Source organism: Melopsittacus undulatus, chromosome 12, assembly GCF_012275295.1.
Source record: "Melopsittacus undulatus isolate bMelUnd1 chromosome 12, bMelUnd1.mat.Z, whole genome shotgun sequence".
NCBI classification, from domain to species: Eukaryota; Metazoa; Chordata; class Aves; order Psittaciformes; family Psittaculidae; genus Melopsittacus; species Melopsittacus undulatus.
In genome coordinates, this window is record NC_047538.1 from 7,951,657 (window position 1) to 7,969,318 (window position 17,662).

A 17,662-nucleotide genomic window follows, 5' to 3' on the forward strand; every position below is an offset into this window, starting at 1 on the left:
ATCCACATTTACTTTACAGCCAGGAAAGGCTTTAAATCCTTATGGCAATAAAGCCAATTAACACTGAGACCTGCCAGCGTGCTCTGTAAGGCTTCACAGGCTGGAGCACAGACGGGGAACCCCTTCTACTACACCTGCCTGCTCGCCGCACTTTGAGGCATTTCCCTCCATTTCTCTACCGGGCACGACTCGCCGAGTGCCCTCTTGTGGTGAGCCCACCGCCAAGACCGTGCTCTGGGAGCACAAACCCCGCGGCCACGTTCTCTGTGGTGAAAACCCAAAGGAGCTCCATTTCCCCGGTGTCAGACAAGCCCTGACCCTGAGGCGAGGGCCTTGCTCCCCGTCAGCGGGCTCCACAAGGCAGCTGCACACGGCCCGTGCAACCCCGACCTGACCGGATAATGCTGCATGGGACTGTGCGATTGAGCCTGTGAGAGCCGGGAGCTCATGGGGCCGAGACACAGCCAGGCTCAGGAACCACCCGGGTTGTGCCGGGCAGCGCCTCAACAACGGGGGAAAGAGCCGCTCCCTCAGGCGGGTCCCCCCCACCCCGGGACAGAGGCGCTGAGGGGCCCAAGGAACACCCCAGAGCGCAGCAAACAGCCCCGCTCCCGACGGGAGCCCGGACCCACCGGTCCCGCACTGCTCCCGCAGCCCCAGACCGAGCGGATCCCGGACGGACCGAACGGATCCCGGCCGGACCGGACCCGGACCGAGCCCACCGAGCACTCACCGCGCGTCCCGCGCCCGCCGCCGCCTCGCCTCACGGCGCTCTGGGCGGGACCTGCCCGCGCATGCGCAAATATCACAGCGCATCCGAGCGCATGTGCAGACTCCCTCAATCCTCCGCGCCACTGGGGGGCGCCGCAGCGCCCCCTGCCCGCCTCTGAGCACGCCCAGCCGCGCTAGCGGCGTGAGGTGAGAGGTCGAGAAGATGGCGGCGGCCTTGGCGGAGGAGGTGCCGGACAACGAGGACTACTACGCGCTGCTCAACGTGCGGCGGGAGGTGCGGCGGGGCCGGGGGGGGGGGCACGGCCGTCAGCGGGGCCGGGCGGGGGGGGCACGGCCTCCAGCCGGGCCGGGCCGGGGCAGCGCAGGCCGTGACCCCCGGGCCGCGGGGCAGGCCGGGCCGCGTCCGCAGCGGGCGTGAGGCGGCCTCGGGTTGGTGCTCGGGGGGAGCCCGGTCCGTGCAGGATGCGGTTGCCGGTGGGCCGGGGCGGGTGGCTCCGTGCTGTGTGCGCCTTCCCGGTGCCCCGTACCGGAGACACCGCGGGACAGCGGGAGCATGAGGGGTCCTCGGTGAGGCTGACGTTAAATGAGATGTGAACGGGTGCAGCTGTGTTGTACGGGAGGTGTTTGGCTGTTAGGAGTAATTACTGTGGTAATAGCAGTACTGAAAATGTCAGCTAGATGTATACAATGCGTGTTGTATATGTATCAATATGTTGATATGTATCAGTAGTTTATTTTGTTGAATGCAAGAGCTCTCTATATATGTGTATATGTATATATGCGTGCTGTGTGCATAAACAGACTTCTCTTTTCCAACATACCAGACTAGATGTCAGGAAGGGGAATGGCTTGAACCTGCCCCAGGGGAGACTGAGCTGAGCTCTTAGGCAGAAGCTGTTCCCTGGGAGGGTGCTGAGGCGCTGGCACAGGGTGCCCAGAGAAGCTGTGGCTGCCCCATCCCTGGCAGTGCTCAAGGCCAGGTTGGACACAGGGGCTTGGAGCAGCTGCTCCAGTAGAAGGGGTCCCTGCCTGTGGCAGGGGTTGGAGCTGGAGGAGCTTTAAGGTGCCTTCAACCCAAACCAGGCTGGGATTCTGTCCGTTTTTAGGGGTTTACTGAAGTGCTGTCACTGTGTGTAACAGGAGTTGTGGAAATCCCCATTTCCAAGGGGAAAGCGTCCCACAGTGGCTCTGTTTGCAGAACCCCCTGATGCTGTGCACAGCACTGAGCTCTTTAGAAAGCTGTGTTTCACTCACTGAAGCCCAGCACCGGTTGGCAGCATCTGTAACTCACCCTCCTGCAGTGTGCAGCCACGGAGGTTAAAACAGAGGCAGGAACCAGGCGAGGGTTGTGACTGCCTGGGAGGTTAACAGCAAAGGCTGAATAGTTAACTTGGCAACGCTGGCAGTTCTTTGGCAGACCCCAAAAGGCAGGTTTGGTCAGCAGGGACCTGGAAACCAAGTTAAAATGGTCTTCAAGGGAGCAATTCCAACTGCAGTAGTAGTAGCTGCTCTGTTAATTACCCCTTGCTAATGAAATTCAGTAGTACTACTCCGCGCAGCAGTGGAATGCGGCACGCTCACATTTCCGTGTCCTGAGCCAGCCTGGTGTGATGCAGCAGCTTAAAATACCAGTGAGCCCTGAGCCTTGCCATGCTGCTGCTCTGTGTGCATGGCATGGTTCATCTTCCATAGGTTCCAGTGCACTAAAGTGCTGATGCGTTTGAGGTGTTAAATGAAGCCATTCGGACCCCAGATAGGCAGATGGGACACGTTGGGATTGTGTCTGCAGATTTTGGTAATGAAAATGTAACTTCTGTGTGATTATTCCTGACTCCCACATTTCACTGCAGCTTGAGAGGATGTCAGGATTCCTTCCGCGGCTCCTAAGAGGCTATTGCTCATGAAATATTGAACCAGTGACCGGAGCTATTCAATGATGATGAAATGCCCAAGCTCATGTTTTATTGAACGTGACATCTCTGAAAAATGAAACTGCTCATTTCTATTAGATAATCAATAGCACATTAAACCATTTATCATTAATTTGATTAAAGAAGCCTGTCTTAGACCCATACGTCCCCCTGTTTTCCCAGCCGAGTTTAAATTCTATGTCTGAGAAAGCACAAGGTAATAAGAAGAGAAAAGCTGAGCTGTAGCTATCGTTGCTGTCTTGGGGACCAGCAAATTTGGCAGGTATTTTGCTGTATCATTTAGAAACATTAACTTGAAATAGCACAAATGGGCAGAGAAAACATTTACTCTAAGCTGTCATCAAAATCAAATGGATTTCTATCTTTGGTGCACAAATGGATGCATTTCTTTGATGAAAACCCATGCTCTGCCAACCATGGGTTAGAAAAAATGTCTTACTTTAAGAAATGAGCTTTGGGGGCTTTTATTTCCACAGTGAAAGTGTGGAATCTGTAAAAGCCTCAATTGCTGGAGAGCATTAAGAGTAAATGGAATATGTGTCTTTAAAGTCTGCTCTCAAAAGGTGTTTTCTGCATGCCGCCTCCTTGCTGGCGTATTCCTGTCCCTCTAAGCCCTGCTGCAGCAGAGGGGTGATGTGTCCTTGCAGGAGGCCAGCAGGTCCCTGTTGTGTTTCAGTTCCTGTGCTCTGTGCGTGCCTCCTGGCACAGCAGAGCAGTATCCTGTTCCCTGTGCCCAGGGAAGGTTATTGCATTGATTCTGAAAGAGCTGTCACAAACACGTTTCCACCACGTGTCTTTGGAAGGAGGCTGGGTGATTTTGTTTTCTCTTGGTCTGCATTGAACTGAGGAGGCAGTAGTTGCCTAATGAAGGTGAGGTATGTTTGCTGGGGTTTTTTACTTCACTTTCCATACCTAGATAAGCACTGCTGAGCTATTGCTGTCACTTGTTGCCCTCTAAGTAGTGTGGACAATCCTGGTGAACATAAGTGAACATTTCACTGCTTCATGTAATGACACAAAAGTCCATTCCTCATTTTGTGTCAGTAAAAGCAGTGTAATGGGCTGAGGGGATTCTGTTTTAGGGTTGATCTTGAGCATGGTCCTTTTTCAGGTGCCTTTAGTTGTGCTTTAATTGAGTTTCCCTGCTCTCCTCAGGCCTCCCAGGAGGAGCTGAAGGCTGCCTACCGCCGGCTATGCATGCTCTACCACCCTGACAAGCACAGGGACCCCGAGCTCAAGATCCAGGCGGAGCGGCTCTTCAACCTCGTGCACCAGGCCTATGAAGGTCAGTGGAAGGCTGACGCTGGCAGGAACCATGTTCAGGGGTTTCTAGCAGGAGGGCTGTGTCTCCAGGCTTCTTGAGGAAGATCAATATTCCAAAGTCATAATTAAACTTGCTGACACTTAGCGATGCTGTAAATCAGAGGAACAATGCATGACAAAAACGGTGGCTTTCTGAGAGATTCAAATTCGACATGTGTTTGTGCAGTTCCCCTATAGGTGATGCTTGGCAATGTACAAACTGCTTTGTGGAAGTGCCTTTGTTAGTGTTTGGCATGTCCCACAGGGTTGGACTGGGTGGGAAAGGGTCAGTGGACAGGGATGATGATGGAGATCAAAGACCAGGGACTAGGCAGAGGTGGGTGTCAATCCTCCACAGGGTTTGCAGGGACTGCTGTCATGGAATTGCTAATAGTGCTATTGATTTTAGAGGGCTTGTGTCACCCTTCTGTCAGAGGAAGCACATTAAACCCCCCTCTGCATATTCAGTCAGTCTGCATGTCTCCTGTGTTGTCTTCACCTTCTGATTTTAGAAGTGAGAACAAACCCCCAAAACCAGGAATTTGCTGGGGGAAAAGTCAGTGTGTCCTGTTAATACACATGGAACTTAATGTAAAAATTGGATGAGCAACATGTTTCCAGGATCTGTGCTCGGACTGCAAATAACACTAGAGTGTTGGTCTGAGCAGACCAAACACTGAGTTCTCTCCTCTCTTTTGATTTCAACTTGCAGTGCTTAGTGATCCACAGACCAGAGCCATCTATGACATATATGGGAGGAGAGGACTGGAAATGGAAGGATGGGAGGTGAGAGAAATGTAGCACCTTATGGGCAGTGGAATCGACTAAACTCACCTTTATCTGACATTCTGTTCTATCGAGCTGCACTGACACCTCGATGGGAACAAATGCCTGTTTGTTTGCAGGCGTCCTTGTTCAGTTATTTCTGTCTCTGCTGCAACACCATGATGGATTTTCAAGGAATACTTCAGGGTTTCACTTGACAAGAGAACAATAAGCCTGACATTCAGAGTTCCCTAATAGGATATTACTGTGACAGGCAACATCTTTGTCTGAGATAGATGTGTTGTTATTGTCCATCGAGTCTCATCTTTTTTCTCTGAAACCCTTTTTTTCCAGCCTTAGCTGCCTCTTGAGTTTGAAATTACTTTTTCTTTCTGGGCTTTTTGGGCTTGGGTTTTTTGTTAGTATTATTTGGTTTTTATGGGCTTTGAAAGAGAGCTTGTCCACTTGTGGCTTTCCTGTTAAGTCCTCTTGCTCCCCTCTGCCAGTCTTAGTTGATTGCACAAGGTTGCTTGCTGCAGAATCATGTTGTATTGGGTCAGGTCAGTACCAAGGTCAAGTCCAGAGTTAGCAGCAAGAAATGTGGAGCAGTGGCAGCATGTAACAGTTTTAAGCTGCTTGTGGCAGACTCAATCTTGTTCTGAAAAGCCAAATCCAATGCTCGTTCTATCCATACCTAGAGACTTACCTGTTTTAAATCCCTTGTTCCCCAAGCCATGTAAGTTAAACAGTGTAGCCTCAAATCAAGAATCTCTCAAGCAGTTACCTTAGGCCAGAAACTTTCAGTCATTCTCGTTTTTGTGTCTACACCTAGCAGAGAAGTTAACAGAGCTGTTGGCAGTGGCTGTGCTGCAGTATCTTGTACTTGTGGTTTGAAAGCTTTTTGGCTTGGTTTTGTCAAGGGAATAGAAATAACAAGATCACTTTCCCTTCTCTCAAAGCATGGGGGTTTCTCTCATGCCTCCCATTTGATCTGGCCCAGGTGTTTGCTTCCAAACTCTGAGCATTGAGGTCGGTGCAGAGTGGCTTACAGTAGAATCAGGGCAACGTGTTAGAGCCCAGCACATCAGCGGAGCCCATCCCATCAGCAGGGCGATACCCTGAGCATCCTCTCTCTGGTAATCTTCTGGGGTTTCATTTCTTTCCGAGCAGGTTGTGGAGAGGAAGAGAACTCCAGCTGAAATCAGGGAAGAATTTGAGCGTTTGCAGAGAGAGAGGGAGGAGAGAAGGCTGCAGCAGCGAACTAATCCAAAGGTAAGGAAGGACTTCATCCTGGTCTGAGGAGTGAATCTGTAAATCATTACGGATATGCAAGGTGTGATGAGCCTAGGTGAGGGGCTGTAGTAAGTAACTACACTTAGTGAGTTACTCTTCCTTTTTTGAACATGCAGTTTCTTTGGGCAGTCCTCCTTTGAAAGCTCTTTTTTCTGATGAGACATGTACAAGCAAACTGTCTCTTTCAGCAATTCCCAGAAAACAGACTTAACACTGAAATGTTTGTGATTTCTTTACAAGTATTCCAGACAAAATGCAACTCCCTGCAGTAGGTGACAGGTTTTCCCTTGGACATGCTGGAGTGTTGCAGCAGCACAGGGAGATACTCAAACACAGCTAAAAACATGCATCAAAAATGCAAGGCAGGGACCAAAGCAGCTGTAGAGCAGAGCCCTTCTGCTGCAGCACCATGAGCAAAGCCAACCTGAGCAGGGCTGGGGGCTTGCCAGTGCCACAGCTAGAGCCTGTTGCAGCAAAGCTTGCTCATGTTGAGGCTCATGGAGTATTCCATTCCAGGTTGAATGTCTCTGCTGGAGATGAGGGTGATCAGGGCACAGGGTGTCCTTGGAGGGGGACAGGGTTATCTCCACCTCATGCTTTGCTGTGACTTAAGGAGTTTGATGTTTTACCCGGATGTCTTGCATTGGCACTAAAAAGCGGAGCTGCATTGTGAGCCTCAGCCTCTGAGTCCTGGGATAAAATCAGCCATCTGGGTGATAACAGCAATTGCTGACTGGCAGCCTATGGAAACGTCTCTCCAGGCAGTGTTCCTGTGGAATGGGGTAGTGCAGCTGGGATCATTTCATACACGAGCACAAGTTAGTTTAAATCTCCAACATTTTGTCAGGTCTATAAAACAGCTTCAGCAAAATAAAGCATTTTAACCAGGAATGTTGAGCAATAACCAGATGTAGGCAATTTGGCAGGGTTCGAATCGAGTCTTCTGTTTGCTTTTAGAGCTTTATTTTTGCTTTCAAAGGCATGCAGAAGGGTTGAAAAGTTCATTATTTGATTTGAAAAGAGCTGCATCCTGTGAGGAGAAATGAAACCCTGTTATTTCCCTGCTGCAGAAGGTCAGTGCAGGTCCCTCAGGGCTTAGTCTGTTACAGCTTCTCTAAGTCACCTTCTAGAAGGTAAACCCCTAAGAAAAAAGGCAAGGAGGGGTCTGTTCTTTTCTGCCACACTTCTTAATCCCATCACTAAAGTGTTTTCATGTTCACAGGACAGCAAATGCATGTAAAAGACAATCCCAGATAACTCTGATGGTTCTACAGCCCTGTTCCCCAGCCTCCTGCCCTGCTGGGCTGGTTCCCAGCATGTTCTCTGTGTGCTGCTGACTTCCAAGCAGAGCTGTACAGCCTTTTCCCTGCTGCTCTTTCCTTGGGGAGGGCTTCTTCATCCCCAAGGGAGTGAGCAGGTGGCTGCTGGGGGGCTGCGAGCAGCAGTGGTCCCGCTGTCATCCGGTGGCATAGGGGGTGCTCTGGTTCTCTGGGAGTATTTTTAACTGTGCCATCTGCTGCTTTTCCTGTGCCTGTGCCTGAGCCAGTTCCTTTGCTGGGATCTACCGACCTGAGGGTGACTTCACCTGCCTGGCAGCAGGGGAGATGTCTGCACGGAGCCCACTGCTCCCCTCGGCCAAAGGTGGCTCAGCACGAGATCCAATGAGGAGCAGGGAGGGACCGGAGATGCTCTTTGCTCTGAGTGGGTCTTTCATGGATAGGTTCAGGTGTTCTTTTCCCATTGGGAGGGATGTTTGTAGGTGTGGAAAAGGAAATTGTAAGGTTTTGAATATGATTGAAAGAAAGGAGGTGCAGTGACTTTGGGGGATGTCTGTGGCCCTTGGTGCATCTTTACAAAGGGCATAAGCATTGTGGTACCAATGAACACAGCACAGTAAGATGGTTTCAGTGAGGCTTTCAGGGCAAATTCCTGAGAAAGCTTCACTGTTGCTTGTGTCCTGTTCTGAGCTGAAAATACAGAGTTTTCAAACTCCTCATACTTACTACACAGCTGAATATCCCTTGTTTAAACACGTTTAACTTGAATCCAAAGTTGTGGTCTGACAAAGGTTCTGAATGTGGTGTTCCACATGGACAACTCTCTGCTCTGCCTCTGTTACAAAGATCTTGAGGTTTACACTTCCTTGAATTGGGAAGCATCCAGGAAACATGGAAATAGTCTCTCTTTTGTTAAAATAAAATGCTCACTTGTTTCTAGATGCTTTTGATCCGCCAATCCAGAGCACATTTGCTGGAATCTCATTGAGTGCAGCTGGAACCTTTGTTTCTCTTTGGCTGTTTTACTCCCTGTCTTTCCAGAGGGCTGGATTGCAGTGCAGGGCTGCACTGCTTCCTTCACAGTTGATGTTTTGCTTCCCTCTTGTTTTGGCCTTGATTCAAGAAACAGAGTGTAGGAGAGGGCTGAAACTGAAGAAGCTGCAGCGTCTGGAAAGCAGATCCCTTGAAGGTGACTTTGCAGAGGGTTCCTGGAGAGTGGCCTCCTGCAGAAAGGGCAGGAGCTCCCTGCTGTTCAGAATCCTCTGGGAAGTGATTGCACCTCCCCGTGTTAAAACATCCGGGTTTTGCTGCCTAAGAAATCAGAAGATAAACATGGAAAAGAGGTTGGGAATCTCCACACGAAATAAATAGTTGGGAGTCAAAGCAGAGGGAAGTTTTGAGCCCTGTCGGACTCCACAATTCTTGCTGTATTTATGGTTCAGCATTTGATTACGGGGGGGGGGGGGGGGGGGAAAAAAGGGATTGAAATAAGAATTTATTCCACCCATACTTGCACTCTGTGCAAGGGGGTTTGCACCTAAACAGCTCTTGGGTTTCTTTATACAAAGTGCTCAGAGCTTATTCTGTGCTTGTGCACAGAGGGGATTCTTTATTGCAACTGGTCCATTTCCTACGAGCTGGAATGCTGTTTAATAGGTCTACAGGGAAGGTTTCCAAAGCCTCTTGAAGTTACATGACCCAGACAAGGATCTCATCATGCCCTTCTCAAAGCAACCTGCTCTTGCAGTTTGTCTGAGCGAGCCCAGCAGCAGGTAGCCGGACTGTTCAGCTGTGGCCTAGTTTTATGTAGGAATAAGCTGAGGAAGGAGATATTTACCCCTTGCTAAAAGTCCCTCTTTGGGAAGCGTTTCTTCTGATTGCAAGATACAGACTAGGAAAAAGAAAACTTTTGGCTAACAAGGAGTGAATGATGCAGCTCAAAACAAAGTTGTTCCAGGTAACTCCTAAGGAGAAAGAATTGAGAGGGTTTCTGGCCAAATTCCAGTGAAGAAAATTCATGTCTAAAATGTATTGTTTCAACTTTAAAATACCAACAGAGCAGAGTCAGCTGTGGGGGAAGAGGAAACCTGCTGTGTAAGTGTTCCACCTACTTCTGGCATGTGTCACAGTGGAAGAGTTACCTGCTAGTGTTACGAGCTGCATTCCTGCTGGAAAACTGTCTTCTGTCCAGTTTATGTCATGACTTATATTGCTGGTTTAGGGTGTTGTAATTGTGCATTTTGTTCCTCCTGAAGATGGAAGAAATGCATTTTAGAGTGGAAAAAGTGCAGAACCAACAAAAAGTTTACTCCTAACCGAGGCTGGTTTGGCCTGTGTTGGGTGTTAATGCCAAGTACTTGTTTCTCTCATCATTCCTTAGGGAACAATTAGTGTTGGAATAGATGCCACCGACCTCTTTGATCGCTACGAGGAAGAATACGAGGATGTGCCTGGGAGCAGCTTTCCCCAGATTGAGATAAACAAAATGCACATATCCCAGTCCATCGAGGTGAGGGGAGATGCTGCTGCATGGGGAGCGGGGCCAGGCTAAGGAGGCCATAGAGTTTCCTATGTTCCAGCTGAAGAAGTCCAGTCTGCTGGTGAGATGAGAGGGTTTGCAGCTCAGGGTCAGGGCTTCAAGGAGGTACATTAAAGATGTCTCATACTATAGGAGTTATCTCAGGTTTTGCCATACTTGATCTTTGACTACAAAATTCAGAGCAAGTGTGGCCACCTCTGGTTCAAACACTTGAGCTTAGTGGATGACAAGGAGTCAGCAGGAATGTCACCTGTCCCTGTACTTGCACTCTCTGCAGTCATTATTACATCCTGGCAGAACATGCATTAAGTGTGTGAGTCAGGCTCAGAGTGATTGGTAACAACACATTCATCTCCTCAGGCACCACTGACTGCCACGGACACAGCAATACTGTCTGGTAACCTTTCCACCCAGAATGGGAACGGAGGTGGCTCAATTAATCTTGCTCTGAGACGAGTGACATCTGCCAAAGGATGGGGAGAGGTAAGAGTACTCCCTCTTACACACAGAGTACTCCCCATTAAACGTATTTACATCCAATCTATTTCAGGCCACTTGGACTGGTGGTTATTTCCTTTAAGGGACTTCAGCTCTGGTTACTCAGAAGGCTGTGAAGTACTTTGTCACTGTTGTAGAAGGTGTTTTCCTCTAACAGTTTGGCTTTGTGCATTTTAACAGTTGGAGTTTGGAGCAGGAGACCTTCAGGGACCTCTCTTCGGTCTGAAGATATTCCGTAACCTCACACCGAGATGGTAAGTATTAGGAAAATGGTCTCATGGTTAATATTCCACACTAAGGAACTAAGCAGATTGAATTCCCTACCATGTTAATTCTGGATTTGTTTCCTATCCTACAAATAAGGTATTTCTTCTTTAGATTTCAGGTTGCTCTTTAGTGCTGATCAGAATGTTTGCATTGTTTTTGTGTTGCTGTCCTCCCTTTTCATGCTTACAGTTTAAGGGAAGTTTGTGTTCCACATCCTTTGATTTGTATTTGAAATTGTGATGATTTGTGATCAGGAGCCATGATCTCACAGTAAGAGCAACAGAGGTTTGCTCTGGGGACACAACAAAAAACAGGGGAGCTCTTCTGGGGCTTCCATGTGTGGGATGGAGTTCCTGACAGCAAAAGAGGAGGTGATATGTCAGGTTTTAGGGAAATAATGCCAAATTTGCCACTAGTGTGGTGTGTGTTTACAGACCAACAAACCAGGGCCTGAGCCTGCTCTTCTGGGCCGTGCTGTGGTCAGGTTTGGGCTGTTCTGAAGCCCTCAGGCATCATGCTCTATGCAGGGCAGTGCCTGCATGTTCAGCAAGGCCCCTGGGCAGGAAGGGGTTGGAGGCCACCCTATGTTTCATGGCTGACCAGGCTTTCCTTGTGTCTCCAGTTTCATCACTACAAACTGTGCGCTGCAGTTCTCATCCCGCGGGATCCGTCCCGGCCTCACCACGGTCCTGGCCCGCAACCTGGACAAGAGCACAATGGGGTACTTGCAGTGGCGATGGGGCATCCAGTCTGCCATGAACACCAGCATCGTGCGGGACACGAAAACCAGCCACTTCACTATGGCGTTACAGGTGAGCCTCTTGCTGTACACCAGGGATGGTGGTGCCAGCCCTGGGAGAGAGCTGCCTCTGCTTTCCTGCCCCTGCAGTGTTTTGGCTGTGGGTAAATGAGCAGTTGGTAATTTAGTTTGAACATGTAATGTAGGGAACCAGCTCCATGACACTTTGCACCCAACATTGTCACATCTAAGGCGGATCAACTCAGGTTAGGGCCAGGATACACAGCACAGGCTGCAGAGACTGCAGGCTGTGACCTGTGAGTGGCAACACTTCATTAGGTCTCTGTGCCACTGAAAGGATGAGGAAGGAAATGTGGGGAGCATTCATGAGGGTACATTTTCATATGTTTGTGCCTCTTGTGTTTCAGCTGGGAATCCCCCACTCGTTCGTGATGGTCAGTTATCAGCATAAGTTTCAGGATGAGGATCAAACACGAGTGAAAGGTTCTATTAAGTAAGTGCAGAAGAGGAAATTCACATTGCTCACGGCTGAAGGATCTGTCCTCTCCTGCTGTTGTGAGCCTCCAGCTTCTGTGGTCTTTGGGAATCTGATTTTCATTAATCAAATCTGGTAAACGCTGAAGTGAACGACTTGAAGGCTTTGCTCTGTGTGCCTCTTCAGATAAACTTGTGTGTGGTATCTCTGTATCATCACCAATAAGAAACCCAGGTCTTGTACTGTGTGTACTACTTTACAAGCTAAAAAGGCTACTCTCATCTTGCTAGGTACACACTGAATCTTCCAGTAGCCAACATGTGCTGCACACAGATGTATTTCCATGCTTTACCTGTTGGGGAGTTACAGGATTCAGTAAAGAGCAATTCAAGAGTGTTCCCTGTCTTACATGGGTTTGGTTCTCTCCTTCTAGGGCGGGTTTCTTCGGGACCATAGTGGAGTACGGAGCAGAGAGGAAGATTTCCAGACACAGCATTTTAGGAGCCACCGTCAGTGTTGGTGTTCCCCAAGGAGTGTCTCTGAAAATCAAGTCAGTTCAGGTTTACAGCTCTGAGGCTGACCATAACCTGCATTATTGTGTTTCTGACATTCAGGTGGGATGGTCCCGGTCTTAGGAGGGCAATACAGATATCAATACTGATAAATCACTGACAGGTTACAGCTGCCCTCTAACAACAGTAGTGCCCATTAGACGCAATGTGTGTCTTTTGCTGGTATTACTGTAAGCTTGAGCTGCCTCTTGCAGGACCAGGGAGGGTGTGGGGACATCAAAATACTCTGACAGCTTAAAGTACATACCGCTTAAGGGAATGCTATGGTAAGTGGGTGGAAGATGTTATTAGTAGAAGTGGATTTCATTTCATTCCTGTTTTATAACACTGTACACAGTATAGACCTGATTTAGTGACTTACGGTTAACTAACACAGATGATTATGCTCTTAACATGATGCAGCCCAGGAAGTGGGACAGAACTCGGGGGGGTTTCTGTACTGAGGTGCACTTCTGATTAGTGCCCGCAGAGGGCGCCCCAGGATGCTGAAACTGCTCTGAAACGGGCTCCATCCGCCCGTGAAAACCGGTGTTCTCTGTGTAAGTGGTGCTGTGAGAACAGCTGGCCATCTTACCATCGTCTTGTTTCAGTTTGTCAGACTTTTGCCTTTTTGAGTTCATCAGTCATCACTCCTTCGGTTCAGCAGCTGTTCAGCAGCATACACTGCACTAAGTGTACTTAAGCAAGCATATTAAACACTGCATTTCCTCTCACCTGCCACTCTTCCCTGTTGTTGCAGGTTGAACAGGGCTAGCCAGACCTACTTCTTCCCTGTCCACCTGACAGATCAGCTGCTTCCCAGTGCCGTCTTCTATGCCACCGTGGGACCTCTAGTTGCCTACTTTGCCATGCACAGGCTGGTCATCAGACCCTACCTCAGGGCACAGAAGGAGAGGTGAGCTTGTGTTTTAAATTCAGAGCTGGGAAGTCCCACTTGAGTGCTGCTGGGTGCCAGGATTGGGATATCCAGCTGAGGCACGGTGGTTCACAAGTCATCGGTACTCCTGAGTTCTGGAAGCAGAGCAGCCTCCAGAATTACCTTGTAAGGTGGAGAAGAACCTTAAACCTGAGCTCGTGGGTCAGCTGTGATTGGGGTGGGTTAGTGGAAATCTGCCACACTGGAGCATCCCATCCACTGTATAGACCTGATGTGTGTTGCCTTCCTTGTGGCAGGGAGCTGGAGAAGCAACGGGAGAGTACAGCCAGCGACATCCTTCAGAAGAAGCAGGAGGCTGAAGCTGCAGTAAGTGCTGCTCAGAACTAAGTCCCCTTGGTTCAAGGAAGCGGTTTTCACTCCTGGCTTTTCTCTTTCGGGCACTGTCTGACACTGCCTGTGTTTGCTCTTATGACAGGTTCGGTTAATGCAAGAGTCTGTCCGGAGGATAATTGAGGCGGAGGAAGCCAGAATGGGTAAAGATTACACCACCATTTACTTGTGCCATAAATTTGGAGAGAGGAAGGAGCAGTGCAAGGCTGGGTGGTTGAGAGGGAGAAATGCAAGGTATCATTTCTTCATTTCCACTCCTAATGAAGCACAGCATAATTGCTGTTGCACATGTAGTTCCATTAGGATTCAGCTTATGGTGCCTGGCCTTAGTAGGGATCCACTGAACCTTACATTGGGCCATGCTGTGAGGTAGATCAAACAGGCTGAAGACAACAGTCTGGATTCACCTCACCACAGGGTAGGTGTGTGTATAAATGTGTAAGTGATAATCTGAAGTTCAGTTTGCTAACAGTTTCCAAGAGGATGTTCCAAAGTGAACTGACATCCTTTTGTATTGTCACATCAATATGGCACTGAAGTCGTGTCATTCTGCCCTAGTGCTGGTTGCTAACGAACACCAAGGTAGAACTGTTCTCTCTTGAGAAGCATGGGTTCAGGCAAGGAGGATTCAGATAGCATTGAAAGCAAGAGGAAATGCTGGGGTGTTCTTTTCATGGGGGTCTGCCTTGTGGGCAGTGGGAAACCGCTCACCACATCTGTGATTTCATGTGATTCCAGGTTTGATTGTGGTGAACGCCTGGTACGGGAAGTTTGTGAATGATAACAGCAGGAAGAATGAGAAGGTGAAAGTAATAGATGTGACAGTGCCCCTGCAGTGCTTGGTCAAAGACTCTAAACTCATCCTCACAGAGGCATCCAAGGTACGAGGCTGTTCTGTCAGAGCCCAGGCTGAGGGGCTTGCGTGTGTGACTCAGAATTCCCATTAAACCAAAGGCTGTACTGCCAGGAGACTTCTCCCATGTGCTGAAGCCAGTGCCTAGACCATATTACAGAAGCCATTCACATACCAAGTGTTGTGAACCTCCAGGAGTTTCTGTTTCTCTGGGCATTTCCAGCACCAAGGAAATAGCATCTCTGTATTTTCAGTGTGAGACTGTGTTACAGACTCTGGGCTGTAACAACCCCCTGATTCACTCCTGTCTGCAGTTTCTTACCTCATTGGCAACAAAACTCCTTCTTTAATGATGCCTCATTCTGGCACTAATAAGTGGCTTTGCTCAGCTGAAGAGCTGTGGAAGTCCATTCCCTGATGCTCACTGTGTCCTTCTCTGGTTCAAGGCTGGGCTGCCAGGTTTCTACGACCCCTGTGTGGGTGAGGAGAAGAGTCTGAAAGTGCTTTATCAGTTCCGAGGAGTTCTGCACCAAGTGATGGCAGCTGACAACGAGGCCCTTAGGATACCAAAGCAATGTAAGTAGCAAGGACTGCTCTGCTTCTTCCTTTGGGAATCAGTAGAGGATTGCTTCAGCTCTGTGTGGGGAAGCACACAAACTGGGGTTCAGTTACTGGCTAAAGGGCACAGACCTCTCTTTACTGTGTCCATGGCTGGTGGTGGGTTCAAGCTGGGGTGTCTCGTCCACCAGAAGGGGTGTATCCATGTGTTGCTCTCACCCAACAGCTCACAGAATCGATGCTGATGGCTAATCTGGTGCCACCGTGTGTCCATAACAGTACCTGGGTCAATGGAAGCCACAACCTCCCCCTGGACACTGCAAGTTTGAACAGAGACATTCTTATTTTTAACTACCCATATAGCAGGTGGTGTCCTACCAGTTCTGAGAGAACCTGCTCTCCAGGTGGCTCCACGGCAATACTGCTCTCAATTGTGGCTCAGTATCCAATAAAGCAACGTGGCTCTGACTGCGCAGTGCTTTGTGCTGAGGGTGTGCGAGCGGGCACTGAGCACCATGTCCTGCAGCCAGCACCCCTCCTGCTGCTGTCTGGCCACAGCTATCTCCTTGCAGGGAGCAGGGAAGACAACCTGCTCTCACTTCTCCACACACCTCCTGGGGTAGGTAACACCTTTTCCTGCTCCTGAGGGGGAGTTAAGCTCTCTGGCCACCACCTGGAATGCCTGTGTGTAAATCCTTTGTCGGGAAGAGGACAGAGATCGTGTTCCATCTCAAATCTGCATTTGAGATGTTCTTGTTCAGAACAAGTATGTTTGGAATCAAGTTCTTTGCCTTTTGTAGTGAAGTGGAGCTCTTCAGCTGCTCATTTCACACTGCTGTTCCAGACAAGGACACAGGCTGCAATAGTCTTATTAATTCTTCTGCCACCTAGAATCATGTGCTGTCAGGGTTTTCAATAGAGGGAAGCAAGTGAGGAGAAGGACAGCAATTCATTTAGTTTGATCCTGGTGCTGCAACTGTCTCTTCCCATCCAATTTATTTCTAGGGAAAAAAGGAATGCAGTTTACACTACTACTGTCTGGGCAGTGCAGCATAGCTCTGACAGCTACTGCCAGAGCTCATTCCCTGACACATACCTGGCCCCTGCTTCTGTGCAGCTGGGGTTCCCTTTGCTCAAGTCAGTGTGACAGGAGAGTTTGCTCTGGGCAATCTCTTGAGCCAGTCTGACAGAGATGTTCCCCCCTCTAAGAACAAGTTCATACAACAAAGGGGTGTTCAGGTGTTTTTATTAAGAACAAAACTCTTCAGTTGTGACCAGCTCCTGGTGCAGGACTTTATTTTGCTTGCCACCAGTGTTCTGTTCATCTGAAATCAAATGTAAAATGTGCAATAAATTATACTCAGCTGAAAAGTAGCTCACATTCCCTTTGCACCTGGAGGATGCTCTTGAAAACCAAGTCCTGAGAGGTGAGGGCTGTGAGTTCTGTAGCACCCTGTCAGGTCCTGCTGATGGACCTCTGTAATGGCTGAACTGGAATGAGAAACTCCTCTTTCATGTCCTGTCACTGCAGGAAGTGTGTGGCCAAGAGTCAGAGCCAGCCTGTAGTGACTGGGACATGGCAAAATACTCCCAGGAGGAGGACTGAGAGTTGTTTTGTATAAGCAAGTGCAAAATAGCAACAACACATTTACTGCTAATTACAGAGAGGAATCTCAGCCTGGCCCTGGGTCTGTCAGAGCAATGACAGTGGGGAGGGTTCTCATGGAAAAGGTTTGCACAATAAAACAATTGTCCCTGTTCCTGACAGCTTCCTGAGGTAGTTTCTGCTGTTACAAGTGTTTGCTTGCAGAGTCTGCATTAAAATGTAGACAGACAGCATTGTGATTCTGAAAGCTGCTTTGGTACTTGAGATGCCCCATGGTGTTTTTACACTCGAAAATTAACATTTCTAAGGGGCAGAGCACGTTGTTCCCTCCAGCCATTATGTCCTGTAATAGAGAGGCATCTTCTGGTACAAACTGCAGGATGCCATAGAAAGGGAGGTGGCACATCCCTCTGTAACAGAGCCAGAACTGCTTCAGGTACCTGAACAAGGGGCAGGGAACACATGCTCATCCTTTCAGCCAGAGCTGCTGTGCAAGGGACAGATAAACCTTAACTTTGTACTTTGAACACCTGAATTTGCAGCTCTTGTTAAAGCAAAATCCCTCACAATTAACACCAACAGGAGCCTGCCCCTGTGCCCTGTTGAACATCATGAGATGTAGCTTGTTTTGTCCTGCCAGATCACCCTCCAAGGACTCAGCTCTTGCTTTTCCCCTCTGTTCAGGTACTGTGAGTGCTCTTCCCCACCCGTGAAGCTGCTGCAGCAGGTTTTCTGCAGCACTCCAAGCCCTCCTCACAGTGTTTGTAGCACTGCTGAACTGTGCCCATGTGTGGAGTCTGTGCCCATCTCCTCAGAGCCAGGTCTGGGGTCGGTCTCCTGCTGAACACACTCCAGCCACCTCTTCCTCCCCTCATTTCCTACCAGTGCACAGTTTTAAAGGGACTCTGAGAGCAGCAACCACTGCTTTCACTACCACCATTTCTGCTCTCTGAGAAGCTGCCATTTT

At 49.1% G+C, this 17,662-nt stretch overlaps 1 protein-coding gene across 1 annotated transcript; it reads left to right on the forward strand.

The window, feature by feature from the left end:
• Positions 1-893: 893 nt before the first annotated feature.
• DNAJC11 (DnaJ heat shock protein family (Hsp40) member C11) lies at positions 894-16,471 on the forward strand. Its single transcript, XM_034068159.1, has 16 exons — positions 894-1,006; positions 3,819-3,948; positions 4,678-4,751; positions 5,901-6,002; positions 9,681-9,809; positions 10,200-10,322; positions 10,518-10,591; positions 11,227-11,416; positions 11,772-11,857; positions 12,273-12,389; positions 13,151-13,306; positions 13,585-13,654; positions 13,764-13,821; positions 14,417-14,559; positions 14,978-15,107; positions 15,316-16,471. Exons 1-16 carry the CDS (start codon positions 935-937, stop codon positions 15,339-15,341), a joined length of 1,680 nt encoding a protein of 559 aa, XP_033924050.1. The 5' UTR covers positions 894-934; the 3' UTR covers positions 15,342-16,471.
• The last annotated feature ends 1,191 nt before the right edge of the window (positions 16,472-17,662 follow it).

Coding starts and splice junctions, on each gene's coding strand:
- DNAJC11 (XM_034068159.1), top strand. CDS start 935: ATGGCGGCGGCCTTGGCGGAGGAGGTGCCGGACAACGAGGACTACTAC. Junction 4,752..5,900: donor TGGAAATGGAAGGATGGGAG/GTGAGAGAAATG, acceptor CTTTCCGAGCAG/GTTGTGGAGAGGAAGAGAAC. Junction 9,810..10,199: donor ACATATCCCAGTCCATCGAG/GTGAGGGGAGAT, acceptor TCATCTCCTCAG/GCACCACTGACTGCCACGGA.